This window comes from Ostrinia nubilalis, chromosome 20 (genome assembly GCF_963855985.1).
Source record: "Ostrinia nubilalis chromosome 20, ilOstNubi1.1, whole genome shotgun sequence".
Lineage (NCBI taxonomy): Eukaryota > Metazoa > Arthropoda > Insecta > Lepidoptera > Crambidae > Ostrinia > Ostrinia nubilalis.
In genome coordinates, this window is record NC_087107.1 from 2,474,140 (window position 1) to 2,501,900 (window position 27,761).

At 36.1% G+C, this 27,761-nt stretch overlaps 3 protein-coding genes across 3 annotated transcripts in view; 1 reads left to right on the forward strand and 2 right to left on the reverse strand.

The window, feature by feature from the left end:
• Positions 1 to 17,794, reverse strand: part of LOC135081451 (IDLSRF-like peptide) — a 123,815-nt gene extending 106,021 nt beyond the window's left edge. Inside the window, exon 1 of the mRNA XM_063976145.1 lies at positions 17,660 to 17,794. The gene's annotated coding sequence lies outside the window, so the exon portion shown is untranslated. The remainder of the gene's footprint in view (positions 1 to 17,659) is intronic.
• The window catches only part of LOC135081443 (nucleolar protein dao-5-like), a 190,512-nt gene that overhangs the window by 112,299 nt on the left and 50,452 nt on the right, over positions 1 to 27,761 (forward strand). The gene's annotated exons all lie outside the window — the stretch shown is intronic.
• LOC135081710 (uncharacterized) lies at positions 25,641 to 27,114 on the reverse strand. Its single transcript, XM_063976497.1, has 2 exons — positions 26,972 to 27,114; positions 25,641 to 26,329 (listed from the first exon to the last, which is right to left on the reverse strand). Exons 1-2 carry the CDS (start codon positions 26,994 to 26,996, stop codon positions 26,052 to 26,054), a joined length of 303 nt encoding a protein of 100 aa, XP_063832567.1. The 5' UTR covers positions 26,997 to 27,114; the 3' UTR covers positions 25,641 to 26,051.

The following is a 27,761-nucleotide window of genomic DNA, read 5'->3' on the forward strand; positions in this document are numbered from 1 at the left end:
GACCTCAGATCATAGAAGGGAACGTACGACCCTTTTTAATTACTAGAAGTATGGAGGATTTGGATTAGGGCATGAATATCGGAATCTCGGAATCTCGTAATATCGGAATCTCGGACTACGAGATCCGATATTACAATTCCGATATTGAGCGACCCAATATCGTAATATCGGAATCAGATAAAAGTTTTAATTGATATTTTAAACAAAGCTTTTAAACACGCCACAACCTGCTACAAAGCCCAAAGTACATGATTGGCAAAGACCAATGATTTTCTCATGTCTCTCACCATCACTTTTTGTTCCACTGCAAATATTTTAATATCTTTACTATTTATGGTTAATTTAACTTGTTTTAAATCAATTTTAGCATTTGCCATAGGTACTTGGTCAACAAAGAACGACATTTTAACTCCCTTTCAAATATTAATTTTACTGGACTATGGACCGTCAGTTCTGCGTACTATGTGCCCTGCCCATTGTCACTTCAGGTTGCTAATCCGTCGGGCTATGTCAGCGACCTTAGTTATTTTACGGAGCTCCTCGTAAAGAAACACCAAGCTTATCCCTCTCCATAGCACGTTGTGCCCTATATTCAAAGGCCACGTTTTCGAGCCGTATATCATCAGTGGCAACACACACTAATTGAAGACTTTCGTCTTCATATTCGACGATTTACCTCTTTCTCGAAATCGCATCTAACTACCAAGCTGAATCGTTAGTCCGAGAAAGACATACTTACTTGTCAACAATCTCGAGAATCGAGCTCCTAACCGAAACTGGGTAAGGAGCAACATGGACATTCGATATAAGCTTCGTTTTTTCCATATCCATCCGAAGGCCTACCTGCTGGGAAACTCGATTAAGGTCTTCGAGCATTGTGATAAGGTCTTCCAACGGTACTGCCTTAGTACGCAAAACAGACGGACGATGAGGCCAGCAAGGTTCTGAAGTGGAGGCCACGTACCGGAAAGCGCAGCGTAGGACTCATAACCAACAGGGTAATAATTATAATGAAGGAGTAAAAGTTTGTTTGATACCTGTGATTTCACAAAAACACTTTAATAGGCTAGTTGCCTAAAAAAATTTTTTTAGTCCGTAATGTTTAATATCAAAAAATATTGGACACATATATTTTTATTTGTCAATCTAACAAATAATTACATAGTTATGGTGCGTTGAAGTTGCGCACGACGTCACAACGTGCGGCATTTTTAAGCAAGCGTTGACGTCACGGGCCTCTTCTTATGAACTTTGGGGCGCTTTATCTCTTTAAATTTTCATTACTTTGAAAAAGTGAAAAATACGTGTAGAGTATTTTTTGATAAGTTAACTGACGGACTTATTAAAACTCTTGCTTTTTGACCCAGGCAACATCCCCATTATTTGCTAGTCCATATAGACTCATTATCAGTAACCATTCATTATCAGGTGATCCGTCTGCTCGTTTGCCTCTTGTCACATAAAAACCAAATGCAATGGATACACATAACGTAAAAATGGTTTTAAAATACTTCAATTTTATGAAGTGCTGTTTTGTACCAAATTAAAGATTTTGATTAAAATCATTATTTTATTGTAAACAATCCAGAATTCTTACGAATATAACCAAATATTAATTTTATAGCACATGAACTCAATTCCGATATTAATATCGGAATTCCGATATTGAGATCTAATATCGGAATCCAATATCGGAATTGAAAACCTTCCGATATTACATGCCCTAATTTGGATCTATATTCCCCTCATTGGCAAGATAGTCCAGTCAATGAATGCTTTAACGACGGTGTAGATGGAAATCCGTGGAACACAATTTCTGACCTCGGGACTTTATTTAGACTATTAGTTAGGAGGTGAACATAGCAAAAGTCCCCGCCCTTAGCCCTTGAGCCGGCGGGGAGAGGGGGGTTTCAAGGTACCATTTTTCAGTTTTTCGTTTAATCCTCGGAAACTATGCGTGCGAAATTTTCATTCATCATCATAATAATATAGGTCTTCCACTTAACTCAGTCAGTGCCTGAGGTATTGCAGCGGCACGGGAGGAGTACCATTGACATATCATGACGCGACAGAGCATACAAATCTATCATCTATCATCCTTAATGAGGGCTATCGTTTTTATACTTAACAGTTGGCACCCCTGGCGATTGACAGGACCTTACTCTACAGTGGCGCCATCTTGATGAGTGCAATTGCGATAGTCCTCTCACCACTTTAGCGCTGACCAGTTGGTGCCACTGTCTTCGCTACTAGCAAGTGACAGGACCTTACTCTACAGTGGCGCTAACTGGTGAGCGCTAAAACGATAGCCCTCATTATATCATTACTTGATCTTATTTTGTAACTCGTATCATATAAATACTTGAAAATGGCATAAATCAAGTCGACCTCGACGTGTATTGCCAACATCATAAAAAAAAAGAAAATAAATATGAAGCACATTTGAGCTAATGTTTGGCGTCTCAAAAACACCCTCCCGTGCCGCCCATACCTCACGTACAAACTAAGATAAGAGCGAGACCTATTTGTATCTACTACAGACACACGAACTAATTTAATGGAGGATTTGGCTTACACTCCTAACGCTGACCAGTCGGGTTGGGCACTACAAAAGTTGCCATATTAAGTAATAATAGTTTCTTCTTGCGTTAGAAAAAACACACAAAACTTACTGCAATGTTGAAGTGTGCTGCTAAATCCTGCTTTTAGAAAAATTGCACAAACATTACTATGAGGTCTCACAGTGCGCGTGGACGCACAGGGTGACACACGAACCAATGACAGAGCTCTATTCAACGCTGACCGTTCGATTTGCTGGTTCTCTTAAGGATCATCGTTTGTGAATACGGGCGTGAGTCATCGATAGAGAAGCAGGTACTTACACTATATCACATCACAGCATCATTATTTTAATAGATTTACCAATACAACGCACTACGGGACTATTCCCACCTCTCGTTCCCACCGCTGCAACTCCTGTGTAGCCAGGATCTACAGCTTGACCGCCAATAAAAACCCAACCAGTGAGTCAAGTTTGTCCCGGGGGAAAGTTAAACTGTCATTGGACCCGCACTAGTAAATTTACTTTTTTGCGGTAGGTATGCTGCCTCAGTCTACGCTAAAGTGGCTCTACCATTTCGTAAATAGATTTTTACTGCCAACTTCGATATCAATCTCTATAAAAATCGATTCCATTGGGAGCTGTCGTCTGAGGGCGTGTGGATTTCGAAGTGCTTTGGACAAGTTCTAATTGAATAGTTCGTATTGCTATCAATCTTTGAGACAGGGTTTTACATATAGTTTGCATTTCGGGGAGAAATTTTATTCATATGAAAAATCACAATCTTCAGAAAGATTTCAAGCTGAATAAAAAGTCTAGTTAATGTCTAGTTGAGTGAGTACTTATGAATATGTCTTTACAAAAAAACATAAAAATTACTCGATTTTAATATATTTTCAAGATACCAATTGAACCGCAATATTAACGCCCTCACTACTATACATATAAGTGTTCTGTTCATTTTTGTTTTATTTTTCATATTATTTAACATTTATCAAGTTTATAATGATTACTTTGTCTCATAATTACACTATTTTGGCAAAATTTTGCCTGTTAAAAATAAAAAAAAAAAAACAAAAAATCAAAAATATTTATTCAGTTTAGACCACAAGTGGCACTTATGAACGTCAATAGAAAATAATAAAAAAAGAAAAGGTAGCCCTTATGGGGCACTTTACATGTCTCCTTATCTTTTGGGCCCTACCAGCGCTTCGAGACAAACATATGGCAAGTGCTGAGAAGAAACGCCGGAACAAACTCAGTCACCACTTATTGCCAGGAATTATCTAACGGTAAGAATAGTCAAATTTAAGTACATCAAATATGTGCAGACTGAACGGACCACGCATCCTTGTCATCAATATAGTCTCGAACCTTGTAGTACCCTTTGGACATAAGGGTATTTTTTATATGTATCTTAAATTTGTTTATTGGCAATTCGACAAGGTTGTGTGGTATTTTGTTAAATATGGTAATACATTTCCCCAAGAATGAATTACCTATCTTATGCAACCTAAATGATGGAACAGCAAGTTTATTCTTATGTCTCGTGTTAAATGAGTGGACGTCACTTTTCTTAGTTATAATACATTTATGCACCAAAAGACGCACGGAACCCCAAATCTGAATAAATCGCAGGGAAACAGACGCATAAAACATGGAACCCCTATAAATCGCTAAAAGCATCGATTTAGCTGATAACAATTTTATTATAATCAATGCTGAATTATAGCCAATCGTAAAGGTAACGACTTCACCCTAAAATTATTGCCAGGGTACAAATAGGGTTGCCAGACTGAATATTTAATAAATCTAGACCACTACTACCGTGATTCGTACGTACCTCTTTGTATTTTTTCTAAAACAAAAACTTACATATTCAGTTTTTTTAAACCATAATACTTCTAAGTGAAAAACCATTAGTATATTTTCCCGGAAAATCCACAAATCCTCAATCCTTTAGAGAATTAGAGAGAAATAGATTTAAAAAATTCAGCGAGCGCCCTTTGTAATGTTAACAAAAGCCCCATTTAATCCAACAAGCTAGTAAGTTATTTAATTTCCAAATAGATTCCAAATCCAGACTATTCGGACACCGCTTAATTGATCGAATAAACTGTAAAAGCCTAACCGTGTCCGAATACCGGACGCTGGCAGCCCGTGCCCAGAGAAATTGATTCGTGAGTTTGCGTCCCGAAAGTTAGTTGCTAACATAAATCAGCATGTTTTCAATGGAAGCCAATTTCAAATAAATGTAGTAGCTGAATTTTGATTGGGAATTTAAACGTGATGTGGTTAAGTTATAAAATGACAGTCTTTGCTTAAGCCGCCATAGGTTAAAATTGATTTATTTCTCATTGACTCTTGCGCCGCAAGTACCTGCCTGTTAATGTAACTTTTTAAAAACCTGTTAAAAGGTCTCAAAAATTTGTAATCTGTTGCTTCCTTCTTCAATAAATTGTCCAGTAAAATGTAATTTCATTTGTTTGTAGCATGTTAAAACTTAGACGTAGCTTACATCATTTTCACGAGCCAAGTGTTAAAGTTAACGAAAATAACTCTAAATTTAGTTGACAGCTCAACCTTTTAGTCTGGCCGAGTTCACTTCGAAAGGGCAAAGATAGCCTGACATATTTAGATAGTACACTTTAGAATTGGAACCAGACTGTAGTTTGTATATTTAGATATTGCACACTTTAGAAATGGGAGCACTAAGTTTTCAGACTTGTGACTTTCTTTAAAGATCATTTTAGTGTACCCACTTGAAAATGGCAGAGACAGCTTGACATTTTCTTGAAATAGACGGCGAATATTTCAGTACCTACGTACTAACTGTGCCCGCGACTTCGTAGCGTCAAAATAGTTTGAATAATATTTCCCGTTTTTGCAATATTTTTCTTTGCTGCTCCGCCCCTATTGGTTGTAAGGTGTTGTTAAATATAGCGTAAAGCCTAAATGAATAGATTTTTTCATATCAGATCACTAGTTCCTGAGATTAGCGCGACAAACAAACAAACTCTTCACCTTTATAAATATAGTAAGGAAGTATGATTGGTACCACTGAGCATTCACAGTTATGTAAATTACCTATTTGAAGCAGCGTGGGTCTAGACACAGGACAAAAATAACCTATATCGATCCACTTGGGTACGCCTGGCCACCATGGAACTTGTGAAGGACGATAAAATGATTTTCTGATACGTTTCAGGAATGATAGACAAGCTAATTTGTAATCAAACGACGTTGGAACATTATTTCTTAACAAGTCTTTATTTCGTAACTTAATTAACCCTTTTCTTGGCATCGTAACACGGGTGATACATCATAATTTAAAAAATCCTGAGGGCAGCGAAAGCATTAGAAATAATTTATTTTATACATAACACGTTCCTGATATATCATAGAATGAGATAAAAAAAACTATTCACACAAAAATACATTTGGCTGTCAGTTATTGTCAAAATTGGATAACCTAAGCATGTTGGCTTCAAACGCGTGGTAAGTTTATTTGTTTATTGGCGATATCACAAAATATTTGAGTTATTTTCTGTACGTAATTTACAGAAGAAGGATTACTGTGAGTTTTTCGTTTGGTTTGGATGGTGTGTATTGCTACTTGTCGATTTTATAACCGTCCATGTGCCTGTGTATCATATATGTTACATTGCCAAGTGCTTCGTGATGTATTTTTAAATCATAATTTAAGAAAAAATGCGTATTTTTAAAAGATATTAGTGTTACATTAGTAGTAAATACAGTAATTAGAGTGGATAAGCTTGTGGAGTGCAATTAGTTCATAAAAATATATTAAAGTCCATTCACCCTACCTTCTGATGCCGTCAAGTATGACAATGTTGGCCTATTTTCGCTTCTTGTGGAAAATATAAAACCAGAAAAATGGGCAAATTAAATATAAAATGCACAAAATATAATCAACTTTTATGTGTGATAAAAAGTTATTCGATTTTATGACTTTTATCATTATTAGTAGGTATAAAAAGCAAGAGTCTGAGTAATTATTATTTGCTATAATTGGATTTGGCATATTATTTTTACTCTGAGTTTCTGTTTTGATAAGGAAGTTTAAAAGTTACCTTTTTAAATTATTTATGTATGTTTTTGTTCACTCAAAATAGTTTTTTGAATATTTTAGCTTTTTAATTTTCTATACCCTAATCTTGGCAGTGTATCATATATGATACACCTGGTTTCTGAAAAACTGAAAACAATATATTTTTTTAAATATTTTTATTGGCCTATTAGGATCATACTTAACTCATAAATATCAAAAAATTTAAAATCGTAGTGAATTTTTGGTCATGCCAAGATAAGGGTTAAATGTATATTGGAAGAAACATCTATCGTGATCGTTATAATTATTTACATAAAGATATCGATAAAATGTAATCGACATGTTTTTACATAGAATCCACACTTATAACTTTCGTGTTTATGTTATGACGTGTAGGTATCCGCTCCTAAAAATTTCGATTCTGATTGCTAAGTCACCCTGTATAACATTTCCTTACTCAGATTTAACAATAACCTGCGGGTTGGGTCTACGTTTTATAAATAAAATATTTATCCTCAGGGACACAAAGCTAAAAAAAGAATCTACTTATAATTTTACTAAACGAATAAGCAATTTCAACTGAAAATAATGTAATAATATGAACCTTAATTAAACAGAATATAAACGTGCCGTATTTTTGCCTAAAAATAAGAAACTTACTTAGTAAACCAACGCAAAAGTTTAGTCCCATAAAACAAGGAATATTATAATGACTTAGCAACTTCTGACAAGAGATACAATTTTGTAAGGAAACTTTAAATTTTATGCCGAAACATTTGACCACTTTTTGCTACCTCTTTAAGTTAAAGGGACCAGTGAAACACTGATTTAATTTGGACAGACGAAACGGCATTATTTTTATTTAGATATACGCATGAGGTATATACAAACCATTGATTACTGTCAATATAACATTACTAGCGGCCGCCCGCGACTTCTGACGCGTGGACCCCTTCGTTCGTTTCAGCCAAATGACGTCCACTGCTGGACAAAGGCCTTCCCCAAGGCTTTCCACAATAAACGGTCCTGGGCTGCCCGCATCTAGGCTCTTCCCGCGACCTTTACCAGATCGTCGGTCCACCTAATAGGAGGCCGGCCCATGCTTATTCCCTTAGGGGTTGAATTTTGCAAAATCCCGTCTTATTCAATAAGACGGGACCTACGTTCTAAAAGAAACCCCCACGCAAGAGACTCCTAGCACTTCTAGTTTCTGAGATTTCGTGATATGATGAGTGAGTCAGTCAATCAGTGACCTTTATAAATATAGATTTTCCAGGTAACTAACGACTTTCTAATTACCTACCTATAAGCAATGATCATCCTGCACAAGCTTTTAAGCTCTTAAAGCTTTTAATGATTTTGACATCTCTAACATGAGAAAATAGTCTAGCAATATTTATTTATTTATTTATTTATTTATTTATTTATTTTACTTTATTCGAAAAACAAACAGTGTTAATTGATATTCTGTATTTCATCCAAATTGGTTCAGCGGCTTATTCGTGAAAGCGTAACGAACAGACAAATCGTTATTCGCATTTACTATTATTAATTTGGCTTAGCCTCACCGAGTCTTGCTTCTAATTTGTCTCGCCCACTATGTCTACGTACTTATAGATCTAGTCCTTAACTCAGTGCCTGAGTTAAGGGAGCAGTTTGAGAGATTGACATTTCAACAAATTAAATAAATTAAAATTCATGCAGGCGAAAGCAACGCGTAAACCGTTAGCGCCGCCCTCTCTCTGAACTTCAATATGACCAAAGGACAATGACCAAAAGTGGTCCAAATGTCCACCACTGATGAGACCTATATTGGCTTATAGTCCATTAAATAGAGATTAACTTTCAGTATGGGACGAAAAAAAAATAAGCTGTCAGTAAAAAGTTATGACTATTTAAAAATTGTAGTAGTTTACGCGCTTATCTCAGGAATTCTGTCTGATTTGAAAAATTCTTTTTGTTATGGGTAGCCCATTTATTAAGGATGGCTTTAGGATAAATAACATCACCCTACAATCAATAGGGGCGGAGCAGTAAAGACAAATGTTGTAAAAATGGGAAATATTATTCAAACTGTTTTTACGCGTACAAAGTCGTAGGCACAGCTAGTATAATATTTAATAAAATTCATCTATAACCCCGCGCCACATGCGACATGACATAACATGCGTAGATTAGTCCAAAATATGCAATGGATAGAATGATATCAAGAACATTTTTCGGATGAAAAGGTAAAAAACAGACTTTTCATTCAGTGATAACTTTTTACTGACAGCATATTTTTGATTGCGGTTTGGTTATAATGAATCAGTATTTAGTAGACTATTTTACTACATAGGTCTCGTTCGTGGTGGACATTTGGACCACACTCCATACATTTTTGGTCATTGTCCTTTAAAAAAAAAATGAGACATTGACATTTATGACGTGACAGAGCATATAAAGACCCAATATACTGAACTGACCTATCCGTGACATTGACAGCGGGGCGCCACCATCAATACCGAATCGCTGGTTCCGATTTTTGCCATGTTGGAAACTATATTGTTGAACGATGGTGGCGCCCCTCTGTCAATGAGTTTGGTGGGACAGTTCAGTTTGGGTCATCTATAAATCTGAAGCCTATCTGAAGTCTCGCTGACGTTTGGCTCCTCAAAAAAACTCTCCCATGCCACTACCATAGCTTAAGCACTAAAATGACTAAGTTAAACGCTAGAACTATAGTTATACTGCGAGCCGACCTTTAAAAGGTTTGTTTAGCTCAAATGACTCATCAGTGTAGGTGTTTCCTTGGGAAATTAATATTCCACGCCCTTTTGATAGCAAGTTCTAAGTAAAACGTGTTTATTTTCGGGGAATTCTGCGTCAGTTATTATTAAAAGGCGACTGAGCATAACATGCCTAATTTCTAGTGAGAGCCTTTATTGTAAAGTTATTGAACCAAATTAATTTGGAAATTATTCAAGTAGAAACGGGTAGAGACTGGTGAGATGACAATGATAAATTAGCATAAAATATTGTAATTATTGTTCTCAGAGTCTCAATTTTGATGCTAGTTTTTTTTAATGCGGCAGAAATCAGTAAACGCACCTGTTTTAAGTGAGGTGCTGTCTAGGCTAGGATGTTACATTATCTGCCCTGTAATTATCTATTCACTTTCGCCTAAAGAGGCCCGGGAATGATTATAGGCAGTGAATTACAGTACCTAAGAATAGCAATAAAGAATTGAATTGATTTGAATGCAAACAAATCAATTCAAAGTTCAAGGATGTTCTAAGTTCATCAAAGTTTAAGGATGTTCTAAGTTAATACTTATTAAATAGGTATAGTATGGACCCTGTGGAGTTTATTGTAGATTTACTGTAAATAAACAACATACCTACCTACACACCTATAATAGGTTTCCATTTGGATTGTCAATATTGTCATAATTCACCAAGGATATGACGTGCCATGACTACTTACGCAAGGAAAAGTAAGAAAAACAGACTGACACGTACATTTTCGTTTTCCTTTTGTTCTTGTATTCTTATTTCGTTTTGTGTCACGAAATAAAAGACTATCGGGAAACTAGCCATCCCATAATCCTTTGTCCCAGACCGTCCTAGAAACTAAATCGAACTTGTCCAATTACTTACCACCTCATACAATATTTATGGGCTATAAAAAAGCCACAAAGTTGGCTAGAGTCCGCCTGAGGGTTTTACGGCCGAAACCGACTTTTGGTAGACGAAACCATATCGTTTTACGATCATGACCAAGACCTAATGTGGGCAGGTGGACGAAACTGAGTTACGTAAGTGTACTGGCTCAAACTGATGTTTTATAGGTAGACGAGTCGATAGATGAGTCCGTTTTATTTATAAGTACTCTCCAACCATTGTGACATGATGAGAAGTAAAGTTAAATGAAACTGCTTCAAGAGAGGATTACGAATCATAAACAGAGCTGGACATAATAAAAGTATGTAACTTAATACGAGTTAATAATATCAGTCAAATGATTTTATCATAAAACCACTGATATCGATAATGACTTTCGGCAGATTTTTGTCTGCCTCGTATTTTCTGTTAATGTCATAACCGCAAATAGCCGAAATTGCGTAGCCGAAACCAAATACTCGCCAGCACTATGTGTCTAGTGTGACCCTCAAGTTGTCGAACCTCTAACCCTTTGTATTCTAGAGAGACACTTCACCCGGGTATCTGCCCTTAGCTGACACGTTGTCAGCTTGTAAGCCTATTTCTGTGTCGTCAGCTAGTCTTTTCTGGAAGCTATTGTAAGGAAAAATATAAGGTAGAGAAGGGTTTGACAAATTGCTGGGTTATTTGTGGAACTATGGAGGATTCAATTTAGTTGTAGAATGAAAAGATAACAATCCCGATAGGATGATGACTGGGTAATGAAATCGAAATTCTATTTAGTCCGTCAGACAGATAATAAAAAAAATTTGGACACATATTTTTAATTCATATTTTTTAATGTTTTTCATCTATATCCCAACTAATATTATAAATGCGAAAGTAACTCTGTCTGTCTGTCTGTCTGTCTGTCTGTCTGTCTGTCTGTCTGTCTGTCTGTCTGTCTGTTACGCTTTCCCGCTTAAACCTCGCAACCGATTTTGATGAAATTTGGCATAGAGATAGTTTGAGTCCCGGGAAAGAACATAGGATAGTTTTTATCCCGGTTTTTGAAACAGGGACGCGCGCGATAAAGTTTTTCTGTGACAGACAAAATTCCACGCGGGCGAAGCCGCGGGCGGAAAGCTAGTATATATATAAATGAAACCCGTTTTCCGTTGTCACGACATAACATGAAAACGGCTTGACCGATTTGGCTGATTTTTTTTTTGTAGTTTTCTAATACTCTGTACAAGGTTTTTACGGAAAAAAATATAAAGAAAATCTCTACGCTAAGGCGGTACGAAGTTCACCGGGTCAGCTAGTAATCGAATAATTACAGTATTATATTGAGTTGAAATGTCGCGTGACGTCTCTTTTGAGTAAAAAATCTACTCAAGCGTGACGTAACGCGCCATTTCAACTCGATGTAGCACTGTTATTATTTAATTATGAAAGAAAATAAAAAATATGGGTCCAATATTTTCTAATTATCTGACGGACAAATAATTGAAATTTTGTCAGCCTATTGTAATGAAAGTTAAAGCTTATAAGTGAAAACGTTTTTCTTTATTTTCAGATCCTGTGTTTCAGACAATAATGCCAGCTGGGATAGCGGGTTTGAATCCAGTTGGGCACAATCATCTTTTTGGTGAGTTCAATACTTGTTTTAACAGTTTTGTTTCAGGCAACATGTCATTTTGTGCACACGCAAGAATATTTATTTATTTATACTTCAATGGCATAAATTTTAACATTAGGCGAACTTAATGCCATAAGGAATTCTCATCCAGAATACACAAATTGTTTTGTTTATTCTAACCTATATTATTTATCTATTTACGTTGATGTTACAATAATAATAATTAGTAAGGAAAGAAGTAGCTCAATACTCATTACTCAATACTCAATACGTTTATTGCTTCCTTAATAGCTGTTCAAAAGCACGATTTTATTTCAGCGTATACTTAGTGGACTTCAGAAGGTACTTACTGAAATGAAAAGCTGCATTTTTAAACTTAATATTTGCTTAACATTATCATACTTCAAAGGCTTTCCTTTCTAACTTGCAAACTATTCATCAAAGCCTTGCCTTTGATACTTTCAACTAGGTTCAACTAGCAAAGTATAACAAGTTGGGCAATTTAAAATAATCCAGTAAACTTTAAAGTTCAGCTCTTGTTGAATAAGTTGAAGACGCCACTCAAAGTGGCAAATGGCAGTGAGATGAAACGTTATTGAATCTTGTTTTAAGAGCTTTCAGTGTGCCTACCATGAGTTTACGTTAGGTGTGCTCCTCAGATCATAGAAAGAGAATAGATATGAAGTCGCGCGTAACTACAACGAGAACCAGTGTCCCCACATTTCCCCCACCACAGCTCCCACACACACATTCAACTGTGTAAAAACAAAGCGACTGAGAGTCTACGACAACATGTGCAACCGGCTTAAAAGTGCTGTGATTGGCCAGAAGGCATGCCTTATGGCCAATCAATGGCCGCGTGACGTGACGCACACATTGAAAACGCTAGTGAGAGAACAAAGATAAAATGGAGTCGACAAGATATCGATACTTTAAATCGCTAGGGGCAAGGATCGAAACTGATTTCACAAAATGCTTATGTATGGAAACCTTTTTATTATTATACGTTATTATTAACTACTATCACGCATTTACTTTTCAATTATGGCGATCTGCGTACCGCATAATGTTTATCAAAAATAATGCCTATATTAGGCTTTCAACTAGCTCTTGTAGTAATTACATAGTTGACAGTTACTAATTACTTCTACTGTTATTATTTTTTTTGTAAAATCTTATAATCGCAAGTAACACATCATTTTTTTATTTAAAATTACAAAATAGAAAATTATAATTTACTTCTATTTATCGATAATAGGAAACCGCATTAGAACACGAGCACGGCACTATGTTACGACCGGCACATGCGGCCGTACTGTGTATTTTCACACGACCAGTGGATATCGGAAGAAATTAAATACATTGCGCAGTAGTTGAGCATGACATAAAGTGGTTGCTAACTAAATCGTCAATGTACAAGTGTGTTTGAATTTTTATCACCACTGATTTCGATATCGCAGTAACTGTTACGGCACTGAATTCGTTTGTAAAAATGTTTAGTTTTTTTTTATTTATAAGCAAAATACCAATGGATTTGCAATACTTACATGTAGTAAATGACTCCATTGTTCCTGTAGTTCTGCGTTTCACTTGTTTTATTGCACGTAACGACGCATTATCCAAAATATCGGAGAACATTTCCTTAGTACGACTGAATCACGACTAACCTAGCTACGCGGCCGATGTTCGTTTCTGGGCATATCGCGGAGACACGCGCCACGCCCTCGTTTCACATCTATTCCCTTCTATGATCTGAGGTGTGCTCGCTAGCGACTGCGTAAAAAAATGACATTTAAATGTATGACATATTGTGCAGCGCGTCTAGCGGCTACTTTCAAGAAATAAAATCTTCATAAAATTTTTTGACGTATTCGCTAGCGAGCTCACCTAACGTAAACTCATGGTAGGCACACAGGTGTACTTTAGACTGGCAATTTTTAAAAATAATTGCTCGATAACATAATACTGTTATCTGCTAGACTCAAAAACCAATAAAAAAGAAGAAAGTCAATTATTACCATCAAAAGGTTCATAGACAACATTATTCTTGTGGCTGCTGCACTAAGCTGTGCTTGTGTCGCGTCTGTCTTGAATAAGTAACACTTATTGAGTGAAAAAAGGCTTACAACGCTTTGTGGTTACGTACTATCGAAAATCTGTAGGTAGGTATAATTATCGCGAAATTCGTGATTTGGTTATTACGAAAACGACCACGATCTAATTTAACTAATGTTATGATATTTAAGAAAAGCCATGACGCTCACAAACTCTAGGTGGTGTCGCTATATCAAACAATCAAATCAAGTCAAACCTTTCCAAATTATCAGCGCATTTTTATCCAGCATTTCACTGTGTCGTTTCACTTTTAAACCACTTACCGTTAATATTGATTAAACTTCTTCGCTCATTAAACTCTCATTGGAACAAACTTTAACTAATTCAGTATGTAGATTTAACAACCTAATTAAATTACCGTTTGCCTACTTACTTACATCAAAATTGAGTTAGTTACTCTCACATTAGCACTAATCTAGTTCTAAACTACATGAAACTAAAGTTAGGTCTAACCCAGCGGCCCATTAGTGGACCTACTTCAAGCTCTGCCACAAACAGAATCACTCACGAATTCACTGAGGTCTCGAGAGTATGTATGAGTCTTTATTCTGACATTTCCTTGGCTTTGGCATTATGGAATCATCCAGTTATTTGCTTTTCAAAAATCTCTACTAAGATATGAATATGGAATCTCATGACGTCACTATCTACGCCAAAAACACACATTTCCCGTACAAAATGTGAGGTGTCATGTGTGACATCGTGCGCAGTATATTCCATACAAAGATTAAAAGCTTCAGTGGGTCTAGACAAAGTGCAAATTATAATCGCAAACCAGTCGAAAAGTGGTCGAAAAGCCTCTTTTTTGTATGGAGTTTTGACGGATTCGATTTTCAATTCGATCAAAAAGTGCGTTATGTCTAGGAGGGCTGTTGTAGTTTCATGTCATAGATTTTCGAATAAGATAGGCTAGAAAAATTGTTCAAATTCGAATTTCATCATCATTTCAGCCATTAGACGTCCAATCTTTTCGAATTTATTAAGTTTTGAAAGTACCTAGGCATTCATATTCCATATAAGTACCTGCCTACCTACCTCAACATGTTTTCTTTTGAAGGCATTTTTTCCAAATAAAAATGATTGCACCTGCAGATAAATGCCAAAAATCTCGGATTTTTTTTAATACATTTAAAATAATCCCAATTCATCTTCAAGCTGATCAAAAACTAATCTATTTAAAATATCTCAACAAATCTGCTTATTCGTTTAGTCTTTCAAAAATTAAGCTCGTCACGTAGTCCTTCGTCAGATAGGACCCCAGTTTGATCTTTAATTTAATTTGCGAGAAAGGGTCTGACTGGGATAGACACTCTAAACCGGTTTCGAATCCAATTGATTTCGCTTCTAAATTGAAAGGTGTTCCCAAGTTCAGCTTAAATGTTTCAGTAAATAACTTTCAAGTCGACTTAAAGGTGTTATTTGATGTCTACTTTAAAATCTTAGTACTTTATTAGTATGTGTCCTTTTTCTGAGCACATAATCATCATCATTTCAGTCATAAGACGTCCACTGCTGAACATAGGCCTCCTCGAATGATTTCCATAATGACCGATTGGTAGCGGCCAGCATCCTTTACGAAGTCGTCGGTCTACCTTGTGGGTGGACGTCCTACGCTGTGCTTTCCGTTACGTGGCCTCCACACCAGAACCTTGCTGCCCTTACTATGTGCCCTGCCCATTGCTACTTCAGCTTTTTCAGCAAATAAACCCATCATAAATATCTACCATACCTTCATATCTTTTATGTTAAGAAGAAGTGGCGGAGTACTCACGCCCGTATTCACAAACGATCCTTGCTTAAGTGAAGAAGCAAATCGAACGCACAGCGTTAAATAGAGCTCTGTGATTGCTTCGTGTGTGATTCTGTTCGTCCACTGGCACTGTGAGACCTCATATTAATGTTTGTGAATGGCGTCAGTGATCTTTGTCAGCCTCTTATTTATTAAGTACAGGAAAAACCAACAAGACCTGGCGGAAAATAACAACGGTGCTCTTAATATAATTAATGTCATAAATACCTAATATCGCTACGTAGCAGTGAAAGAGTTATTCAAATATCGTGTGTAAATTTAATAAAATAAAACTAAGTTGCTAACTTAGCTTCATCCATCAACCGATGAATTACAGTGAAAACCATTACTTTATAAAGTATCAACAGCGTAGGACAAATAAACCAACCATCTATTTTTAGGGTACCGTACTCAAAGGGTGAAAACGGGGCCCTATTAGATACTAAGACTCCACTATCCGTATATCAGTCTGTCACCAAGCTGTATCTCAAGATCTGTGATATTGTATTCTGTTGCCGCTTAACAATAAATGGGGCTCAAGGTTTCAAGTGGGACTCCAATACAACCAATGTGATTCTTTGCCGTTTTTTGCTCGAAACCTTGCTCGATAACTTAATTTCAGGAACAAACTATTTACATAACTACAAGTTTGTACGGAACCCTCGGTACGCGAGTCCGACTCGCACTTGGCTAGGTTTTAATTAACGGTAGAGCCTGAGTAATGTGTTTTTAATTAACAAATAAACGCCCAATGCACTTTCAGTGTAAACTGTCAGCCATTAGCGATTTGTAGAATTTTGCTTTTAGAGTTAACGAAGCTTCGGTGGTTATTTAGTCATTTAGGTTCCTTTATAATGGTAGAGCTTGAAATAAATGCTTTTTTAAATGATGAAAGTTAATATAATAAAAGTTTCAATATGTCGTTGTTAAAATAAAAACCGCGGCCTAATTTTTATCTTAAAATAAGTCGTAGAGCTTGAAATATACGCGTTTTAGTTGATGAAAGCTAGTAATAAAAGTTTCAGATTGAAATTACTACTGGTACAATATTATGTCGTTTTTAAACACATTTGAGATCTTTTACAATAGGGAGTAGTGTCCGTTGTTCCCCCAAATTAATTAAGATATGAGTATTGTTCTTCAAATTGACCCGACCCGGTAATGTACCCGAGATCCTTTGATTCAGCGCACCACTGCGCCATAAGTAGTAAATTTTGTTACCAACCATGTTTGTATCATATTCAATAAAAGAAGAACCGATAGTAAATTTAAGAATACCCGTTTAGCTAGGTATATCTCGCAGCATGTACATAATTTCATAAAAGCTCGCCTCAAAATGGGAATGTTCTTCTAAATTCTGAAATACAGAGTGTTGCTACCAAAATTCCCGGGGATTTTTCCAAAGCATTGCAGTAGCATTCCAGACAAAGTCGTAAAAGCTAATGCTACGAAAAATTTTCACACAGAGCGCTGCGTAATTTCGGAGGAAAAACCTATCAAACGGCTCTACTTGTTGATTTTAGCGCAACACGTAGAGCCTTTGTTAGAGCGCTTTTGAGCTTTTACGCGTACGTGTGTCACTCTTTCTTTTTTGTATAGTGATTTTTTCGATTTCAGCGCGAATTGACAAAGGCGCGTAACTGTATTCAACGTGTAGGTACAAAAGCTTTTTGGGTTCGCAATAGTTTGCAAGTCCTTTGTTGGAATATTTATTTTTAATTAAATAATAGGTTGTAGATGTTACAGTTTTGTTTACACGAATTACGTTCCATTCGCTGTCGATTTAATTTATTCATCATCTTTCACATTAATTAGTAGAGTTTCAGGGCAATATAAAACTAAAATTTTAAGCTAAACTTACCTCTGGTGTTAGCCGGTCGTCAGCCAAAGACGCGGGCAGCAACCAAAAACTTTTACAGGTTTTTTTCTAATTCTTGTCCCGGGATACGCGCGTCCGTCGTTCTAGGCGGATTCAACCGAACTGGGGTTTGCTCGGGCGAACTGTGCCGAATGGCACCTTTACCTGATACTCTAAGGCGGGGTGTAGGGATGTTTGGGGTGGCGAAAATATCGCGTGACCAGTCACAGCTCCTCGATACTTTATGGCCGGCCGAGCTTTGGCAAGAGCGATGATGTCGATTCGGGATGCGATAAGATTGTGGTGTAATTAGTGGAATACGAGCAATAAAACAACATGAGGATGTGCTTGCGTACATCGCTTGGTTAGTTGGGGTGAAAAGTCAAGGTGAAAAGAAAAACTGAGGAAATTCAGGACTAGTTTACTTCCTAACGATGAAAAACGATGAGATGAGATTTTATCGACTTCATTATTCAATATATGTCAAATCGTTCATACAATATTTTTTTACTTAATGTTACATTGCTTGCTTATGGAATGAGTTAATATTAAAGTTTTATTTATCAGGAACGATAATAAACTTAATTCGCTGTCTAGTCTCTAGAAATACCAAGTCATTATTATTTTATAGCTTTTGCTTGTTTGCTGTGTTATTATTAAATGGTAATTGGGAACAAACCCTTAGATATTTTGTATATTAATTGCAAAAAGAGCATTCAACTTTTCATGATTATAAAATACAATATAATTAATTCTCTTTATTTTTCTTACTCTACTATCTTTAACGTGAATATTTTAATACTAACACTGTAACTACTTTAAGCCGGCTTATTATTATATTTAGGTAACCTGCTCTTTCATATGATTTATTTCCCGATACACCTTCCGAATACTAGCTTCAAAATACTAGCTCCAATATCACAGATATTGTGCTTTCCATTAACATGTAGTTCCATCATTTCGTTACACCATCTGATACTTTACGGCCATATTTTCATTCTGTCCGCGTCCTTCCCCACCCTTACAACCTCTATCTGTCCTCTTCACTCGTACTGGAAAACGCGAGTTATGAATAAGAGTGAGCAGGACGGGTGTATGTTTAATGAAAACGTGACGGAGTCGGTGCCATGGGAAAACGTAGGTCCTGGTTTTTCTTTGTTTTATCGTGTAATGTTTTTTGATGGGTTCAATACCTATATGACATTTAATTGGCTGGTATGTTTTCGTATTTATTATTATTATTTATTATTCTCATCTTTAAAAAATGCTGTATTTAATTAAGAGAGATGAGCCAACGTCTAATTAAGGCACAATCATTAATTAATAATAAAAAAAGATAAATTGTCTTTGTACTACATGTCTTGAATTGTCATTTATGTACCCTATAGGTAGGATAGGTTGGGAATGACTCTATCAAGACGGAGCGATGACGATATGCAAAGTGACTGATTAGTTGAGGATCCATCCATCAGTGGACTGGAGTAAGGTTAATGATGATTTATGATGTTGCTAAGAAACTTATAGAACACTCACAAGCCATCAAATGAGTTCTGTTGCTCAATCTATCTATAAATATATTTAACTCAAAGGTAACTGACTGACTGACTGACATAGTGATCTATCAATGCACAGCCCAAACCACTGGACGGATCAGGCTGAAATTGGACATACAGGTAGATGATATGACGTAGGCATCCGCTAAGAAAGGATTTTACGAAACTCCACCCCTAAGGGGCTAAAACGGGATCCACGCGTACGAATTCGCGGGCGGCCGCTAGTTGTCTATAATGTTGCTAAACTTAATGATGTTCTACTAATTAAGGATTGGGTAAACACCACAGTCAATTAACTTACATTTTATGACCTGTCAATTCAAACGGTTTGACGTCACATTTCTGGCAGTTTCAAAGTTGCTAAAATCGAATTGCAAATTGGAATCCAATTCGATTTTCAGGACTAAGTTCTCGTCATTATCATTTCAGCCATATGACGTCCACAGCTGAACATAGGATATCCATATTGACCGGTTGGTAGCGGCCTGCATCTAGCGCCTTACTGCCATCTTGTGCCCTGCCCATTGCCACTTTAATTTAATTTTGTGGTGTCAACTAATTTATTGGTGGAAAAAAGGAAAATAATTACATTCCATTCCATTATATTCTAACTTGAAAATATTATAAGTGTGTTGATACGTAGGTAGGTAAACGTATTATGACATACTTTCAGTAAATATTGATTCATCTTTGAGTGGGTCTTCTTATTAGTTCTTCTTATTAGATCCTTTCATAATTCATAAAAGCTTTACCTTTGTAGAAATGAATGAGCACCTAATGAGCCCCAATAAGATGAAAGGAATGTTTTTATCAAATAAATTATGAATCATTTTGCCAAATATTTGCTGGGCGAGTTTCAATGGAGTTTGTGAATGCTTGGAGCTGAATAGAGAATTTATTTTAATTATCTTTTAAACTTAATGGGTACTTATTCATTTTAAGTTGCTAAAGTTGTGAGCACATGTGTGTAAACCTCAGATCATAGAAGGGAATTGTAAAGTGTTGGTTTTGTATGACTGTCTTAAAGCTACGAAGACAAGATCTCTTCAAGGCTAAGTTGCACCACCTAACTTTGACCGTAACTTTGACGATAGCCGGTGTTTTTTGTATGGAGTTTGACAGATTTTTGACGTTTGTTAAAGTGAAAGTAAGATGGTGCAACCCAGCCTTAGACTTTTAAAGAGAGATTGACTGACTCACTCATCACGAAATCTCAGAAACTACTGGTGATAGAAGTCCCAAATGGGGGTTCCTTTTAGAACGTAGGTACTCACTAAGACAATATTTTGCAAAATTCTTCCCAAGGGGGTGAAACGGGACCCACGTGTACGAAGTCGCGGGCGGCCGCTAGTAAAATATAGAAGGCGGTGCTTGATTGAAATCTTCTTTACATATTATAAAATAAAGTCGCTCACGCTGTCTTCTCGCTTGGATCTTTTAGACTTCGCAACGGATTTTAATGCAGTTTTCAGCAATAGATAGAATGATTCAAGAGGAAGGTTCATGTAATAAATTTCACCCATGCGAAGCCGGAGTCGCTAGTTTTTGTTTATGCATAACAAGGCAGGTATTTAATCACAATCGCACCTGATGTTCAGTGGGATGCAGTCTAGGATGGTATATTTATTTAAATAAATAAATAAATAAATATCTTTGGACAATCTCACACAGCGCCATCTAGCCCCAAAGTAAGCAATTAATATGCTTGTGTTATGGGTGCTAGCTTAACGGATATTCTACTTATATACTTTTTTTTTTAAATACATACATATTATACATAGTAACACCCAGACTCGTCACAGAAATTAAAATTCATCATTTCAATTTCCCGGGACCTCTCGGCATAGTAGTCCGTTCTGAACCACTACGCCAAACGGCCGACAAATGTCTCAAGTATTTATTTATATAAAATTTGAGACAATTCAGTCATTGTGCCATTAGGACCACAAGTTACATTACTTTTAATATTGTCAATTATTAGCCAAGCTTTCCGCCCACAACTTCGCCCGCGTGGAATTTCATATGTCCTTTCCCTATCTCTATGCCAAATTTCATCAAAATCAGTTCAGTGTTTTAGGCGTGAAAACAAGACAGACAGACAGACAGAGTTACTTTCGCCTTTATAATATTAGTATAGATTGCGTTCTACTTTGGCTGTAAACCCTGAACATAAATTGTTATTTCTTAAGCCTAAGCCGTATATTTCGGTTTAGTAAAGCGATCCAATCCATTAATATAATAGAGTCTAAAGGTCTAAGCCCTTAGGCGCTAGCCACACAGGGAATAGCCAAAGTAGGGTAGGCAATAAATAAGTTGTATGAATATTTTGTTTATTACCTGGAATGTAGTAATTCAGAATACCATATAAAAATATAGTAACCATTATGTCGTCTTTTGGGCGGGACGGGACAGTGTCCCATTTTTTATTTTTTTTATTTTATTTTTTTACTAGCTTTCCGCCCGCGGCTTCGCCCGCGTGGAATTTTGTCTGTCACAGAAAAACAATATCGGGCGCGTATTTACTCATCGTTTAGACCTGGACTACGACAAACATTTTAAAACCAAAATCAGCTCAATCGGCCCAGTCGTTCTCGAGTTATAATCAGACTAACGAACATCAATTTTATTCATTTTTATTTATATAGATAGATAGATGATAGCTAGCGGCCGCCCGCGACTTCGTACGCGTGGATCCCGTTTTACCCCCTTCATCTATCTTCAGCGGTTAACTCCCGTTCCCATAGGAATTTTGCAATATCCTGTTGTAACTAAGCTTTAAGTTTACTAAGGTACCTGCATGCCAAATTTCAAGCGTCTATCTTACGCAGTTTAGATTTTTTCATACATATGTTTTTTCCCGCTAACTCCCGTTCCCGTGGGAATTTTACGATATCCTGTTGTACCTAAGCTTTAAGTTTACTAAGGTACCTGCACACCAAATTTCAAGCATCTAACTTAAGCGGTTTAGATTGTTCATACAAAAGGATTTTTCCGCTAATTCCCGTTCCCGTGGGAATTTCGGGAATTCCTTTCTTAGTGCACCTCTACGGTACCTAAACTACGTCCCTTCCAAATTTCAAGTGCCTACGTTTAGCCGTTTAGGCTGTGCGTTGATCTGTCAGTCAGTCAGTCAGTTTCTCCTTTTATATATTTAGATTTTATTTTGTTTGGAAAACATACAGTGAAACAATAATAGATTAACCACTGCTTAAGAAACTATACACCATTTACATGTTTTCGCATATGTGTAGCAATACAAAATTTATAAAAAGATAACATACGAAAATGTAGATGGCAAAAATACTGGCAGGTATAGTATTGAGGGCTATCGTTTTTATACTTAACAGTTGGCACCCCTGGCGATTGACAGGACCTTACTCTACAGTGGCGCCATCTTGATGAGTGCAATTGCGATAGTCCTCCTACCACTTTAGCGCTCACCAGTTGGTGCCACTGTCTTCGCTACTAGCAAGTGACAGGACCTTACTCTACAGTGGCGCTAACTGGTGAGCGCTAAAACGATAGCCCTCATTCACGAAGGCGAGTGAGCTCTACATGACGTGTTGTGGCTCGCTACTGTTCGTTTTTCAAAAGTTTTGACAGACATTACACTATCGTTATGTGCATGTACACTATTGTACACACACACAAGTAAAGCCAGTAAATCGCACTCACCTTCGTGAGTTGCAAGAACCATAACAACGAGTAAAAAACGCTCTTCAAAATCTCAATTGCATAAAAACCATACATTGTAGAGTAGCTTATTTAGAGTACTATTTAAATTAAGTGTGGGTTCATTAGAAGACAAAAACATAGCTCTACTTGCATGTTCCAAGATTTACTACCCCGTGTGTCTTAGCCCTTAGACTTAATAGCCTATAAAAAGTTTCAGAACTCGAATACAATACCCAATGGATTCAAGGCTTAAGGTTCTTGAAGGTTGAGCGTCATTTATTTCTTGGCCTTTAAACGCTTTAAAAAGGCAGTTAGAGCAGAAGAGAAATCCTTTCAGTGAAAAGTTTTAACTTTTCATCAGTTTGTTTTTAATTTAATTTTGTTTTAAAACTTTATTACAACGTTGTATCCCTTTCAAAGTTTCAAGTGAAACCTTTTAAGGAATTTATTTCGTTGTTATTTAAAGTGGCTGTTTGATCAACAGTTGAAGAATCTTTTGTCTTCAATTTCAATAAACTCGTATTTAATAATTAACTAAAATACATTAATTTTTATATGAAAGGAACCCAATAATAAGCCTTCCAACAAACTTACTATGCATAAATTGTAATAAGGTAACTTTCTATGTTTTTAAGTCAATATTGTAGGATTTATGTAAACACCGCCCTTTGCCTCAATTAAAACGTTCATACTTTTGTCTATGCAACTCTGTATTCTCTGTCCGTCCGTGTGGACGTCAATAAACCGTGTTTAAATTCAAATAATTCCCTCTTTTATTAGTATACTTCCAACAAATATCAATAACATGCTTTCTTTTAAAAGTTGTCTTGGGAGTTTCTACAAACAGCCTTATTAACGAAAGGTAGTACAACCTACCTATTTATAGTACCTACCTGTATACAAACAATCGGCGAAGATGTCCAAATTGTTCCAACTTTTATAGTTGGAATAGGTGCGGTATAGAAACAAAACATTTGTAATTGTAGTGTGCTTTGGACTGTTCATCTACAATAATTATGCCATTGTAGAATCTACAACAATTAAGTCAGAGGCTTAATATGTTTCGCAATTAAGATCCAGTATTCCGTAAACACCTTTCGCAACAAATAAGTACTAACCGAAATTTCAGCAGCACCCAATTTGAATACATACTCAAACTCATCTTAAAAACAACATAAATGAGAAGGTCACAAGGTTGAATTTTGGACGCGGTTTGAGCTGCAATTTGGAGATAGCGTGGTACACTCAATAAATGCATAATGCAGTTTGCAAATTGCTCTAATTCAGGCGAAGACACAGCTTTTGGCGGTTGCCACTGTTTTGGACAATACATGTGTAAATGTGAACAAAGGGGGTTAAATTATATGGTTGGTCCTGGACATCCACTTTTACAAAAAGACTTCTACGAGTAGGTACCTTAGCACAAAACACTAATTTAGGAATAAGTATTGTTTTAAAGCAGTTTTATTATTAATTTTTATGTTATGTTTTGTGTCTTAGTCTGAATAATAAAGACAAAAATATTCTGTATTTTATTCACATTTTTTCTTATTATTTTCATAGATAGAGTTCTGACACTCGTCATAAAATTTTGCCCATTCTTTTTAATGAGTCTCGGGTACCTACTTAATTTATCTCTAGAAATACCTATTGGATTGCATGTTATTATAATAACTTATTTACTGAAAGTATCTAAGGGTACCTTTGCAAGTCATGAATAACAAATTGTAAATCACCTAAAAGAATTCAACAAATAGAAATGTAATCCAAGTTATAGATATCCAAAAAATAGCACACCGTCTTGCAACTGGAGTAATCCAATAGCACCTTTTGCAAGGCATAACAAATGATCATTCATAAAAAAAACCGCAAAGTAATAAATTAGGTACCTACCTATTCTGAAGTACCTACCACAATTCTGTTTACCTTTCACTAAAGTAATAAAAAGGTTTCTAAATTCTAACCCATTCCATCGAGTCCAATTCGCCTCAAGTAAATAAAAAGAAACTTTTAATATGGGTTCATAAGAAAAACAATTGGAAAAGAAACGGGACAAATAAAACCCCATCTTGCGGAAATAACACATGTTTTCTTTCGCGTAGTTACGGAAAAAATATTCGTTTTTCCGCTTTTTTCCGACATTATTCCTTATGAGATGAACAGCAGCTGTGTTCTGGGAAAATAATGGTTAATGAATTACTTACTTGCTCTTTTACTGGTTATTTATTAATGATAATATAGGCGTCATCATTTCAGTGACTACTGAATATTTTCATAAAGATCATAGTTAAACAGTTTTATGTTACCGTTTGAATTGTCAATCAGGTGATCGTAGTTAAAGATTTAAGATCGTAGTTAAAGGTATGTAGTGTATCTACATTATGTGGATAAACTTACAAAATTTGTATGTATTACCTAAATTACCAATTTTTATAAAGGGTTAACTTTTCCACTCTACTTCCTACTCCTAGTTTTTACTACAACAGGTAAACCAGGATCACTATGACTTAATTTTCACTCGATAAAATTACTAATAAATATGTCATCATTATCCATTACAAAATGGAATAACATTGTCCCTTGTAATTTTTCACTGCCTTGTTTCGACTGGGAATAGTGGGAATCGAACCCCAGAACTCGAAAGAGTCTCACTTACTTTCAATTTAGCTACTGCCATGATATAGGCTTATGGCCCTTAAAAGGCATAAATATTTGTAATAATTACGATTGTAAAATAAAACAACAATTATGGCTTTAGCTTTATTAAGTAAATCATTGAAACTTACAAACTATTCAATAGGATACTACCGCGTTCCTGCGCAATGAAAATTTTAGTGACCGCAGAGATATGAGGCCACCAGGGAGAGGGCACTTTATGGTCATGGCCATGGTCATGGTTCATATTTGATTTGGTATTAATTAATTAATACAGTTGTTTCATTACAACACCTTTTTGTGACTCTACAGCTATTATTTCGTAGAACAATTTATTGACAAATCTTTTAACTATTGTCTACTAGTAACTATTTTGAAAAATGGTTTTCTCGAATGAAATTCTCTTGCAATTATTGCACAGAAGTAAAAGTTATACGATTACCGTACAACTGCGCTCTGCAACCTGGACCAATCCGATGATTAGATGACCCATCATGACCATACACTTTCATTCACAACTCTGTATGAGTAGATGGGAATTTCTTCAAAACTGCATGGTACAAGTTATAAAAGGCGTATACTGATACACTTAGAATAACCACCAGGGATCCACCGAAGACAAAACTGAGAAAGTTCCCGTCAATCATGTTAGTCCCGTGGAGGGACCTCGCGTGACCTTGAAAAAGGTCCTTCGTGCCGGATCCAGCCGCTTTCCGTTCCTCCATCATCTTCTTCATTGATGATAGCCGCTCTTTGAGCTCGTCAATCGACTCCAGCATGTCTTCGGATGCTGGAAAGATAAATTAAAATCAAAAGTTGGAAATAACAAGAAGTACGAAACACCGCACAGCAAGATATAGGTACATTGTGGTATCTTGTGTAATAGTAACAGGAACTAATTTGAACGAAAATAGATAGCCCTTTATTTAATCAGATGTGCTATCGACTTTACAACATTAGTTAATTTTTTTTTTTAAAACAGCTTCGTATAAGTACCTATCGTTTCATGACGACTATTTATTTGTATTATTACCTACATCTGATTAACACGTAATTTAACAATATGCGATCTCGTTTAAATCTGAAAGAAACTCTATTTTCCCTACCCGGTGCTCTGAAATAGGTACTTTACTTAATTGATTCAATCTTTAATACGAAAATATTATTTCAATGCATCTTACAAAACAATACCTATCGTACCTATAAATTATTCTTTTTCGATTAGGTAGTATGTCAGCAGTAGGTACCTATCATAATTCATAATGTTCTGTACCTACATAAATTCACCGTATCACAAACCTGTCACAGTATCTAAAGTAATCTTTACGTAGCATTTTGCGGTCAACTTTTCCCAAACATCACGCAAATCATTCTACAAACCGCAAAATAATAACAATACTTCAAAACAAAGAATAATATCACAATAACGTACCTTCAGCTTCTCTATCCGGGCTCATTTTTCACGATTTATTAATAAAACTTCACTAAACGGTACTCTTTCGTGTCAGTCTTTTGTTTTTCGAAGTCGACGCATTTGCGAATCTGTGGTTTGGTTTCCAAAATGGCGCGCGCATGCGAAGGAGTCGGGATAGACGGGAGCTTATTGATCGGGCCTGGGAATGCCTGGCTGGGGTGGTCTGGTTCTAGCCTGGCGTAGGGTTTAGTATTTTCAATAATCAATTAGGGCCGATTTGCACTTCTTTCTTGGTCAGAGAAGATAACATTTAGAAAATATAATATTATGTAGGTACCTGCTTTTATGGAAGAAAATCGATAGAGAAGTAGATACCTAATTTGTGAAATAAAATACACAAATAAAAAATCTAATTTAATCACAAATTCCTCCAAATACGATCTTCCTAGTCTTTCATAGTCTTTTTCCATAATATTAAAATCATGATTTCTGCATTATTGTAAGTACTTAATGTATTTAATACCATGTTAGTTAATACTTGTCGATCCTGCTCAATAAGTAAGTTCGCACCTAATTTTTTAGTTCCATTGTCTCCTAGCTTAGTGGTTAGTTCAGGCCACCCCAACTGAAAGGTCGTTGGTTCAAGTCGCTAGTGATATCGCTTGATACCTACCCAAATTAAAAAATCTCCCACATGCTTGAAGCTCGTCGTACCTACCCATTTTTTTAAGCAGGACAATTTAATTTTAATTTTTTAACGAGAGTAAATTAATAAATTATGTTTTCTCATCGTCAAACTTCTCATCAA

Coding starts and splice junctions, on each gene's coding strand:
- LOC135081710 (XM_063976497.1), bottom strand. CDS start 26,996: ATGAGCCCGGATAGAGAAGCTGAAG. Junction 26,330..26,971: donor CCCGGATAGAGAAGCTGAAG/GTACGTTATTGT, acceptor TTATCTTTCCAG/CATCCGAAGACATGCTGGAG.